We start from the raw sequence: 13,445 nt of genomic DNA, 5'->3' as shown, positions 1-13,445 counted from the left end.
ATACCTATATGTCTTTCTAACGCTGTTTCTAAGCGTGACACGCCCCTGTGTCTAGGGATAGGCGGGCAATAGGCTTGTAGAAGATGGAAGGGATTGCAATACCATACCTTGACACGGCAGTAAGGGATACGAAAACGAGGAGTGTGTGTGAGTGTGAGGAGCAGGGGAAGAGGGTCTGCATGATGAGAACTGCTGCTCATCGGGTAGGGATGAGATGAAGGGAAGAGACTACAGTGCATATAGTGTGGGGTTGGTGTCACACTCACGTGACCCGTTGGGTTGGCCATACAACCAATGTGTATGAGAGGCACTTCTGTTTTACGCCTATTTAACAGAAAGTGAGTTATAATATGTGAAGATGGGTGGTAGATGTTTACCACGGCACTAATGTTCTAACGTAACAAGCGGGATGGGTAGCATTTCTTACAGTCCCTGAATCATATTGATTGTCATCTAGTCCAGTCCTTTCTGTGATGTTACAACCCTAAACGAACCTCGCTTTTGAAGACTTATGTCCCTTACCTCCAAGGCATTGTAGTGGACAGAGCGTCTGACTGACTGAATATGGTTTTACGCCGCTTTTAGCAATATTCCAGCAAAGCGTTCGCTCGTCACGCCGATGACCCGAGTTCGATTCCCCACATGGGTACGATGTGTGAAGCCCATTTCTGGTGCCCCCGCCATTGAATATTGCTAAAACGGCGTAAAACTAAACTTACTCACTCACTATAACATCTGTACAAGCAGACACACGGACACACATTGCTTCACATCGGAGCGCCATTTGACCTCATTCACTCTCTCAACGCCTCCCATTCCTGATTTACGCTTTTTAAGCCAGTCGTCACTGTCCGGATAAAGGAGGTTCGACTGTTTCCTATGTTGTAAACACACCAAGAGACTGCCATTAAAGAGCGGAAGAGGTGGCAGTTTCTAAGTTTCTTCACTGAATATTCTAAAGTGCTAAATACTGGTGTTTAAAAATCACCAGGAACCTAAGATAGAACTTCTTTTAAAATACATTGTAACATTCAAGAGTAGTACATAGGCACTGCGTAGGGTTAACATCTGTTTCATATTAAATATATAGTAAATCGGAATACTGGCTTCTTGCCAAGTAAGAAGTCGTTCCTCGATGAACAGAAACATTCGCTAAAACACGACAATCTTCCGGCCACGACAAACGATTTTGCTAATCAGAGGGTACATTGCACTCGGATCTACCACATTAGAAGATAACTTGAGGAGGTTAGAAATATTAATGTACCATCTGTGGCTCTTTCCCAGAAAGGGCATAAATTAAGGCTTTGAAAGCTTGATTCTAAGCGTTCGTCCGAACACCACCTCAAGTCTGCCAGCCAGACATGGCATCACGAACTGACAGTCGGGAACATGATGTGACAGCGCCCAGCCACGCCCCCTCCCGACCCTGGCACCACTCGGCTCGGCTCGGTAACAATCGTTGCCTGCTCCGTCTTCGTTCCTTGCGAAGCTTCGACGTGACATTGACTGGTCTCGGACAGACACGGTTGTCGCTGAATGTGAAATTATCTCAGAGATGCGTCTTCTCCGTTGGTCCAATGAGGCAGAACGTCTATGTTTATCACACAAGTCAATCAGTCAAAAACTTGGTTAAGTGTCAACTAAATGCAGAAACAAGCACTCGTTACTGCACGAAGTGTGATCTCGAATAAACTGATCGATTTGAAGCGATGGAACTCAACATCCTCGTGAATCAAGGGTTCACGCACGTCTTCACTAAGCACATGTGAGCTGGCGGTATTGAATGGCCCAGCGGTTCAAGCGTTCGCCCGACTCACAAAATGTCTTTGTTTGATTTCCATATTAGCGACAATGACCGAAATATCTCATTCGCGTTCTCAGCAGCTAAATGGCTGAAATATTGCTAAAACCGCATTGAACTCAACCAAAGAATCGCATCTACTCCTTAACCCGTATCAAACTTGTCATATACCGAGACTCTTCACCGTTAAACCGACCCACTGAGTAAGATTTTTACCCTGCTTTTAGCAATATTTCAGCAATACCATAGCGAGGGACACCAGAAATGGGCTTCACAAGTTGTACACATGTCGGGAATCGAACCCGGGCCTTTGGGGTAACTCTTTATCCACTAGACTACCTCAAAGCCCTCACAGTTAATGGCTTTTTTTAGATCAGGAATGAGTACATCAGTTTTGACGTATTGGTGGGAGCAAGACATTTAATCATGCCCTTGAACATTTTCCCCTGACCCTTCCAGAAAAGTGAGTGAGAGAGTGAATATATTTTTATGCCGCTTTTAGCAATATTCCAGCAATATCACGGCGGGGAACACCAGAAATGGGCTTCACACATTGTACCCATGAGGGGAATCGAACCCTGATCTTCAGCGTGACGAGCAAACGCTTTAACCACTAGGCTACTTCACCGCCCCCTTCAAGACAAATACAAAGGCCCAATATATTTTACTGTAAAGTGTCTTTTTCATGACCTTTACCCACGTATGTACATTTTGTACTTTTACCCTCCCCTACGGACCGTCACTGATTCTCTCTGACCCCTCCTTTCCACCCTACCCCTACCCCCAACCTGTCATGACCTGTGCTCTCTTACGAAGTCAGCAAATTTTGTTTAGAACACGCGTGTGCATATGAGCAGCGCTAGGGGTCGGCCGAGTAACTGTAACCACGGGTCACGGTCTGTTGGTCACAAGTTCAATTTCCTTCACAGTACTTTATGTATGTACTCGCATATGTTCTCTTTCAGCTTACAGTTGGCGAGTAGAACTTAATGGCGAAAATTACCGATGATTGCCGAATACATATCCATAATCAGGCATGAATTTTGAGAGAACTGTCCATGGAGTTATTTCACTTACATGTGTTATGCACCTATTCGATATGAAAAGTAAATATTGAATTCGGTTATTGGTGGATATAGGATATATTATCTGTGACAAAGGATGGGGATGACAAAAGCTGAGGCTAATCTAAGTAAAAGATATATGCATTGTTTCCGATGTTATCAAGTGCAGGCGGTGACAAACTCATTCTGTAGATACTAAACCCATGTTATCACGACCCTGGTAATCCGTACACCTCCTCATATGGACGTTTACTGTTGAGGTCGTTAAGGAGGCATCTGACCAGTAAAGCCTTTACCCTGGATAGCCCGACCCTGGTAATCCGTACACCTCCTCATATGGACGTTTACTGTTGAGGTCGTTAAGGAGGCATCTGACAAGTAAAGCCTTTACCCTGGATAGCCCGACCCTGGTAATCCGTACACCTCGCCATATGGACGTTTACTGTTGAGGTCATTAAGGCATCTGACCAGTAAAGCCTTTACCCTGGATAGCCCGACCCTGGTAATCCGTAAACCCCGTCATATGGACGTTTACTGTTGAGTTAAAGCCTTTGGCAGGAAATTCGTTTGTCCAGACGATTTCAAATGTTTGAATCGCATTTAGAAGTAGAATGCATAAGACGATTTCATTCAGAACTTTGCTGTCCAGATTAACGAGGTTTGACTGTAGGTGTACACCAACGAGTTTCTGACATCATATTTTTCGCATTTATTATACAAATATATAGCACAGCAAGCGAACAAGTTCATTAACTGAACTGTTTCTCTTGATATCCAATGTCTGTGTCTGAAATGACATTAATATCTCGCGAGACTTGATCTTGACAAGGGAACAGTAGCTGCGGTATGACTGGACTATGTAAATGAACATCCGATCTCAGTGTATGCATTACTTCACTGAAACTATACAGTACATAATACAAGATACTACACCTAAAGAAAACCAAATATGTTCCACAAACGGATCAATTATATTTATGTTTAGTTTATTTGTCTTAGCATCGTGTTGCAACAAGTGTCTCGTTCGATAAAATGTGTATATCTGGTTTTTTTTAAACATTTTTTGAGTCATCGGAGTCGGACACAATTGCATTTATAACTTTTACTTTTCGCTCTACCACGTCATGGTTTATTCTTACCGGAAGTCACACAGACTGGGTTATGTTTCACGTCATAGATGCGACCCGTCAATGACATTTGACACATGGTGTGACCATGATGTAAAAGAATAGCAAAAAAAACCCCCAAAACCCTAATATTTTTCCATTTGACCAATGAAATACTTAGTTGTACCTACATGACATACAGATAAATATCTTACTTACAAGAAAGACAGTTTATTAAAATTATCATAATATTGTTATTTACAAGTAGCTTACCTTTATTAGTTATTAAGTAAATGTAAACACATAGCGTATGTCACAAACATGCCAATTTCCATCAGGTATTTTTTGTGGAATTCTTTCATGAATCTTTTATGCCGTTAGTTGTTTTGTGTATATTGAATAGCAATGTATCTGAATTACGTTGAGAGCACTGTAGTCATTAGGTAAGTGCACGGTGTTAACTAGTCTGTGTAAAGTGGAAAGGCTAAGAGTTTAGATAAAGTCATGCCAGCACCTTGCTGTGACGTCACAGCCCGGCTGCCGAGCGCGATGTGGGTGTGTCCAAGGCGATGCCCGGATGTCAGGCGTGGCTTTCATATCAACATGGCGGATAGTGTGGAGAGGACATCCATAGCGGGTAGTAGAGGCTCGAATAACAATATTTCTTCAAAACAGAGGAAACGTAAAAGATCAGTGGTAACCAGAAAAGTCCGCGAAAGAATTGAAGGTATGTACTGATTGAATTTTGACCGAGTATCGCGCCACGGTAGAGGTGGGCGTTTCTCGCGACAAACCCTGCAGTCGAACACAGCACGGTCGTTCTCGATCTAGCCCAACGTTTTCGTGTTGGTGGTGGTAGTGTGGCTCGTCTGCCAGACCCTTGAAGCACAGGCACTGTGCCAAAACACGGAGCATGTATCGTGCAGATCTGCGTTTTTTTCAGCTCGGCCTCCCATCCTACAACACGTGTGAATTGTACTCATAACGGAATCAGCTGATCACTTTTTGTCAAGCCGGTCATTTGTTTACTTGAATACACGCGCTGTTAGCAGGATATCGACTTCAATCATACGTGTGTATTTTATATATCGCTGTTCTGTTACAGAAGCTGAAACCTACTATATCACAGAAAACAGAGAATCTGAGTAAGTTTCCATTATATTCATTGTTTTTTTAACGTCATTTCCATGTGTGCATGCTTCCTTTCAAGTATTGCATGTTGAAAAAACCTCGACCGCTGTCAGTTTTGATGCGGAAGTGGGTCTCATTGAACCGAAATAGTGCAAAGGTCATGCGAGTAGGGCACTGGCACGGCAGTAATATATAGGTCTATTGCAGATTGCATAGCATTTCTTTTTCGTAATTGTTAAAGTTCTTAATCTTAATCATGATCATGGAGCCATGTGTACTTTTACAGCTCGAAATTTCCTTGAGAAGTCAAAAACGGAATATAATAAACAGTTGTCATATAAATTTAGTAAAGATTAAATTGTCATTTGTAGGTGGGTTCATGCCTGTATGTATTCTTTTGAAACAAACATAATCTTGATATGCCTTCAATTTGAAAATAATATTCATTTCAATATAAGTTGCTTGAGATTATAATGCAATACTAGACATGTTGATAGCATATTCATCCGTGTGTAAACATGCAGTGGAATAATAGTCCAAAACATGTTTGTTATTCATATATTTGTTACACCAGCTCAATGCCCACCCCCACCCTCTCCTCTCCCTGTCCCTGCCCTAGCTTTGAGCAGGGCCAATAAGATCAGTGTTTTGGCCCTGTGCCAGGGTGACTTGTAATGCACAAAGGGTTATTGTGGTGTCTGGGCAGGCAGTGGGAGCAGAGCTTGGGGATGTCAAGTGCCCCACCCACATTTTGTGGGTTCACTCAGGTGTGTCCGGTAACCTAGGGCACATAAATCATGCCAAGGGACATGTTTGAAAGTAGGCGTGGCACAGCATTGACTAGCTCACATGACTGAAATTTCTCTCCTTACTACCGTGTAGGCCTAGGGCAAGATGGTAAGGCCTGTTAAGATTAATTTGGAGTTTTTACAACTTTCAAATTCTTGAAGTGTAGCTGACTTGGCTGCTGATTTTGCTGTCAAGTAGGTGTGTCCGAACTGCGCACAGTGGGTCAACATGTCTGACAAGCATAGCACAGGTCACACAGTCACAACTGAGAATATACTTGGTTAGCTGGTGCGACTGTTGTGAACATTTGGACTATCACCATACTAGTGTAACAGATAAAGACTCTACTGCAGTATACAATTACCCACTTGCCTGAGTCAAGTTAAAATATTTTGGTCCAGCAAGCTCAGCTTATAAGAGCCTATGTAATCACACTGAAATTTAGTGGAAATGAATCCTTGAGATCAGTTGGAGATAGTAACTCCTACCTTTCGGGTTGTTTTAAACATACTACAATCATGATTGTACTGATACCACTATAGTTATACTGATATTGTGATAGTACTGTGTACTGACATTTCAACAGTTGTACTGATATTGCTCTAGGTGTACTGATATTGCTCTAGGTGTACTGATATTGCTCTAGGTGTACTGACATTTCATCAGTTGTACTGATATTACTCTAGGTGTACTGACATTTCAACAGTTGTACTGCTCTAGGTGTATTGATATTGCTCTAGGTGTACTGATATTGCTCTAGGTGTACTGACATTTCAACAGTTGTACTGATATTACTCTAGGTGTACTGACATTTCAACAGTTGTACTGATATTGCTCTAGGTATTGCTATGGGTGTACTGGTATTGCTATGTGTTATGGGTGTACTGGTATTGCTATGGACGTACTGGTATTGCTATGGGTGTACTGGTATTGCTATAGGTGTACTGGTATTGCTATTTATTACCCACGTGGTCAACGTATGGGTAGTTGCATATTAATCTCGTACATCACACGAGTGTCGTATCGCGTTGACCTGTGTCGTAACGACTTGACCTGAAATTCTAACGATTTGATTGGATAACCGATGACCTCTCAATTAGGTCACATTCTGACGTAACTGTTTTTTCATTGATAACAAACACGTGAATTCATTCATTCTACAACTTAAATGCATTGTGGGAATGTAAACATTGCGAACGTTGCCGTGTCGCTGTTTAATTGTGAGTCGAACTGAGACATTATATCTGTCGAAAACATAAACGCAATGTTTCCACCAGTGATGTCAGCCTAATGAAGCAACTGGAAACCAAGAAACGAGGTGCAACGAGTAGTTTACTGTAGGAGGCTGTACGAGGCGATGACAACTGACATGCATCGCGGCGTCGGGTTACCATGGCAGTGACGCCATTAGTGTGACGTCATGCAAATATTGTACTACAGTACAAAACTCTTCCGCAACCTCTTTATGAAACCGGGTTTCGGTTTGAAACCAAAACATAACAAAAATACGCCTATTTTGTCAATTTAAATGCATGTAAGACATGGGTAATAAATAAAATACCACACTTCCTCGGTCTCATTACATTACAATTATCTGACGAACTGTGACCTTCCTATGTTATCTGACCTCGCCATTCGGTCAGATACCATAGGAAGGACACTCGTTTCGTATAATTCGTATGTAATGAGACCTCGAGTAGTATTCTCTATGGGTGTGCTGATATTGCTATAGGTGTACTGGTATTGCTATGGGTGTACTGGTATTGCTATGGGTGTACTGATAATAGTGTACTTGTACTGGTATTGCTATGGGTGTACTGGTATTGCTATGGGTGTACTGGTATTGCTATAGGTGTACTGGTATTGCTATGGGTGTGCTGATATTGCTATAGGTGTACTGGTATTGCTATGGGTGTACTGATAGTGATAATACTGTACTTGTACTGGTATTGCTGTGGGTGTACTGGTATTGCTGTGGGTGTACTGGTATTGCTGTGGGTGTACTGGTATTGCTGTGGGTGTACTGGTATTGCTGTGGGTGTAATGGTATTGCTATGGATGTACTGGTATTGCTGTGGGTGTACTGGTATTGCTGTGGGTGTACTGATATTGCTGTGGATGTATTGGTACTGGTATTGCTATAGGTGTACTGGTATTGCTATAGGTGTACTGGTATTGCTATGGGTGTACTGATATTGCTGTGGGTGTACTGATATTGCTATGGGTGTACTGGTATCATAGATTGCAAGTTGGTGCCAGCAAGTCAGTTTGTTAAATCATAAAGGTATCCTAACCCGTGAAGATGCAACCCATGCTTGTTGTAAGATGCAACTAACGGGATCGGGTGGTCAGGCTTGCTGACGTGGTTGACACATGTCATCGTATCCACATTGCACAGATCGATGCTCATGATGTTGATCATTGGATTGTCTGGTCCAGACTTGATTATTTACAGACAGCTGCCATATAGCTGGAATAATGCTGAGTGTATCCTGAGGTTAGAAGAGTTTCTAGCATTTTTGGGGGGTTGTCCTGATATGTTATCTCTAGTTTGGTCACTACATTCTGATGTTTCAGCTTGATTTACTTTGCTGTTTGCGATAATGTTGTAGGTCTATGGTGACAAGGGTTCATTGTCTCACTCAAATGTATATTTTCTGGCTTTGTTGGATTAAAGCCTCATGTGTCTGCCATTCTGAGTCCTCCGTGGTGTAGTGGTTAGAGAGCGGAAGGTCACTGGTTTGACGTTAAAATATGGTACTTGTTGGTCCCTGCCTGGCGCTCGGCAATAATGGGTACAACAAAGACTGTTCTTCTCAGAGTCACTATAATGTGTCTGAGTGGGGTATTCATGGTGAACTGCGGCATGGTATCTCAGTGGGCTAGCACTATAAATCTAACTAAGCCTAGGCTAGTACAAGAAGCCAAACATACACACGCATCATATGAGTGAAATATTCTAAAGTGCGACGTTAAACCCCATTTCACCTCACCTTGTGAAGATCTAGGCTAGAATTAGCCTTCATCAATGTGTGTGTGAGGTGATTAACAGGATCAGGAGGTTGGACTTGCAGACTTAGTTGATGCAAAACATCCGACCAAAATGTGTAGATCTCTGCTCATGATTTCTACCAATAGATTGTCTGGTATTGGTCTCGTCATCATATAACTGGAAAATTGCTGATTTGGACACCAACCTTATCTAGGATAAAACGATATGTCAGCATGTTGTAAGAAATTTATGTAAGGTAGATCTGATTCCGGTCTTCAGGAACCCATCCTTGTCCAAAGAGGTGACTAACGAGATCGGGTGGTTAGGTTTGCTGACTTGGTTGACATACGTCATCGTATCCCAGTCGCGTAGATCGATGCTCATGCTGTTGATCACAGGATTGTCAGGTTGAGACTCGATTATTTATTGCTGCCATATAGATGGAATATTACTGAATGGATAGCTACATGCCTTTTCAAGCATAGAATATTGCTAAAAAAAACCCACCAGTTGTTGATTATGAGTATATATTCCGTTACATCTAATGACACTTTGAATATCCTTGTGTGGGATTAGTTTTACTCCGCACTCAGCAATATTCCAGCTATATGGTGGCGGTCTGTAAATAATCGAGTCTGTAAATAATCGAGTCTGGACCAGACAATCCAGTGATCAACAACATGAGCATCGATCTGCGCAATTGGGAACCGATGACATGTGTCAACCAAGTCAGCGAGCCTAACCACCCGATCCCGTTAGTCGCCTCTTACGACAAGCATGGGTTACTGAAGGCCAATATTCTAACCCGGACCTTCACGGGTCCTACTCAAAAGAAGTAATGGACCACCCAATTATTTTGTATTGTTATGGTTAATCTGTCATGCATGACAGCAGTATTTAATTCCCAGTAAATAGGTTTTCAGGGTCGACTTAAGTTTAACAACTGAATTGATTATTGTAACAATATTACAATGAAAAGTATGTTAGGCCATATATAAAAATAATCTTGTTTCTCATTACCGCCCGACCCAAACATTCGACTTGACCTGAAGATTTTATGTTTTTCACACTAGAGAAAATGCAACTTTGATTCTCAGAATGTGCATGATTTTTCACACTTCTAAGTTTTGATTTTCTGTATGAGAAAAGGTGTAAATTTCAACAGAGTTTTGGACATAAAATGAAATAAAATGTAAAAATAAAATCCACCCGCAGACCCAATATTTTTAAAATAAAAAGTGATGAGAAATAATATTATATTTTGATGTGGCCTCAAGAAAGTATATTTTCAACTTCTCTTTATACAGTTAAGTTTCTGTTTTCATTTCCTAAGGTAGACTTGGGAGTTTGTCTCGGCTTGGTGAAATACTTCGATAGCTGCTAACATTATACTCCACTTTTACATTTCATTGTCTTGTTCAGGAAATTTGCACCTTGTAGCAGTTTCACACACAAGAAGGATACCGAACTAAAAAAAGTTAAGGATCAAAACTGTTTTGTGGGGTATTTTTTTATAAAATATGTGCTCAGTCTTCACTACAGATAAAAATATGTCAGTACATGTTTTTACTACTGATGCATATTTCTACCAAATGGGGTAGCCTTGTGGTTAAAGCGTTTGCTCGTCACGTTGAACATCCGGGTTCGATTCCCCACATTGGTACAATGTGTGAAGCCCACTTCTGGGATCTCCTGCCGTGATGTTGTTGGAATATTGCTAATAGCGACTTAAAACTCAAGTCACTCACTCATTTATCCTCCCAGTAGACTATTAGAGGTTGGTGTGTGGAGCTTTAGGAAATCTGAACTCAAAATTTTGTTGGAATATTGATAAAAAGCACTGTAAAACTAAACTCACTCAATCACTCACTATTTATGCAAAATAGTAAGTCCTCGGGGATAATTTCAGGATCGTTTCTTGGAACAACCCCTTGAAACAGCACCATTTCTTGTATCTTAGATGTGATAGTGACCTTTTCAAAATGGAGGGAGGTAGTTAGGTTTTGTATCCCAGTTTGAATATTTAAATGTAAGGTTGTTCTAAATCATTCAATTTCAAATCCAGGGACTGATAGGGCCAGACAAGGGCCCCTTATATTTCACAGGGAGGTGGTGTAGTGTTCTCATAACCCTGGTTTGTAAATAATTAACAAAATCCATCCTTATATATTCCTTTAGTCCCACCTACAACACCTTCATGTTTACAGTTCTTCTAGGGGCGGTGGTGTAGCCTAATCGTTAAAGCATCACACTGAAGACCCGGGTTCGATTCCCCACATGGGTACAATGTATGAAGCCCATTTCTGGTGTCCCCGCCATCATATTGCTGGAATATTGCTAAAAGAGGCGTAAAATTAAACTCAGAGACAAATATCATTCACAACTGTGTGAAGATACTGATCATTAAGCAAAAAAGATCAGATCATTAAAAAAATGAACATTTCAAATATGACTATCAGCTGCGAATAGATTAACTAAATTATGTCATAGAATTTGTGTCCACCCACAAACAGGTCTATCATATTAAAGGGAAACTACGTCAATGGATTCGTGAGTATTTAATCATTCAATTATTAAAAAATAATTTCCTAGTGTGATGTCATACCTTTCGTACATGTCCAATTCAATTCTCAAACCAAAACAGTTGAGCTCCGTGTAAACACAGAGTCATGTATTTTTAATTCAAGCCGAACCTGAAGAGAAAACGTGTGTATTTCATATGAATGAGTTACACAATACTAATTGCTAGCTTGATTAGATTAGAAGTCAATGTTTATCATTTCCTGCACACATAACTATATAATATGTCTTGAGGTTCTTGAGAGGCATATAGAAGTTGGTATTCAAGTATAGGACAAAATATCATGGATGTTAACTTCATCTTTATTGTATACACAACATTTCTGGGCTTAACTCAACCCCACTTCAAACCCCTCTAATTGCAGGTAAAAAAATGCCTTAAAACACGATGATCTACGGTAATGTGTATTATAATGAAAAAAACTATGATGTACACCAGAAGACTAGTCTGTCGTACAGACCCTGAAGCAAATATATCCAAGAAAGCCCACGAAAGTCTAGAAAATGTGGCAAGTCTAGATTTCCTCAGCTTCTGAAAATGAAGAAAGTCTCAGTGCTCCTCTTCATTATTCTTTTTATATTTTACTATGAACTTTTTTCCATTTTCAATAAAGTATGTTCATTTCAGAGACTACCGGTAGTTGTTAGTCTAACCAGAAGACTTACATTAGGCTTCATCTGTTCTTATTTCCAATTAATTTTATTTGTTGTCAAATGAGCGAAAGTCTGGTCATGTGATAAACATACACCCATTGTTTGGTCATATAAGCAGAATGTTTTCTTGCAGAGTAAGGAGAGCAGAGCCTGGGGTTTTTTTGGCTATTGTTTGCAAACAATCTTTCAGAACGGTCGACATACTGTCTCTTTAAGGGAAGATTTTGACATATTGTTGATGCATGTTCAAAATTAAGGGCATATATTAAAGAGATCTTGTTTTAGCTTGGAAGAAAAAATATAAAGATTCTGGGGTCATTAGTTAAAAAAACCCCACAAAATATTGTAGAATTCTAGGATCTCCTTAGGGACTGGTAATTTATCATAGGGAGAAGGAAGGTAAAGGGAGTTGGGAGGGGAATTTGTCTATAAATGTGAACATTTTGAACTTTATCTTGGGATCGGTCATTTACTAAAGGGAAAGTTTGGGACTATAAGGCATGGTGACCAATCCCCACCCCACTCCCACCCAACACCAACACTCACTCTGTCCCAGGTCAGAGTAGTACGTTATTTGTACCTTGAGTATTACAAGTGATCAGACAGATGATGAATGCCTTTGAACATGGGGATCGTGTAATCAATCTGAATAAATATTAGTCTTGTTTGGGTATTTTTCTTGAGCATACCAATGAATCTGCCTGAAGGTAAACTTGTTAGCACACCTTACTAAAAGTCACGTGTCTTGGTCTGGTGTACTTTTTACGCATGTATGGTAAACAACTTCTCGTCAGAAATACTTGACTAGTGAAGCTGATTCTTCACATACTTTTCCCACCAGTCGTGATACCCCAATTGGTGCATGAGGATCAAGTCTAATTTTCAACATGGCTGCCACTGCGGCCATTGAAAAATGTATTAGTGACTTAGTTCAAAATGTAATCGAATTTGTTACATTTGTAGTAAGTAGTAAAGATATATTTTGGGTTTTTCGCAGTATTTGAAATTTTGACCCTGATTTGATGTTTCCTTTGCAATCATCACTGATCATCCTGAAAGCTGAAACTGTTTACGGTCACGTCTCAGATTTGACATTTCAGGGGTGGAAATAACCCATTGCCCGACGTCCGAGTCCAGTGTTTTTTTTCTGTCGGGCAAGCACATTTGTATATCACGCTGTACTGGTGTCCGGTTGACATTCCAATGTTAATTATGTTGCTTATATAAAAAATCACCCAAAATATCGGCCGGTATAGTGGAAAAATTATCAGGGCAAGTGATTTTACATGTGCCACTGTACCGGAGAACACTAGCAATTTTAAAGT

General features: G+C 40.7%; 1 protein-coding gene across 1 annotated transcript in view; it reads left to right on the top strand.

Annotated features, from left to right (window-relative positions):
* The first annotated feature begins 4,545 nt into the window (after positions 1-4,545).
* The window catches only part of LOC124266169 (Krueppel-like factor 12), a 67,507-nt gene continuing 58,607 nt past the window's right edge, over positions 4,546-13,445 (top strand). Inside the window, exons 1-2 of the mRNA XM_046700970.1 lie at positions 4,546-4,701; positions 5,080-5,119. Of these exons, the coding sequence (XP_046556926.1) occupies positions 4,578-4,701; positions 5,080-5,119 (164 nt within the window). The 5' untranslated portion in view covers positions 4,546-4,577. The remainder of the gene's footprint in view (positions 4,702-5,079; positions 5,120-13,445) is intronic.

The sequence above is a fragment of the Haliotis rubra genome, unplaced genomic scaffold (assembly GCF_003918875.1).
Source record: "Haliotis rubra isolate DU_JTF1 unplaced genomic scaffold, ASM391887v1 Scf1235, whole genome shotgun sequence".
NCBI lineage: Eukaryota > Metazoa > Mollusca > Gastropoda > Lepetellida > Haliotidae > Haliotis > Haliotis rubra.
This window is presented reverse-complemented; position numbering and strand designations above follow the sequence as displayed.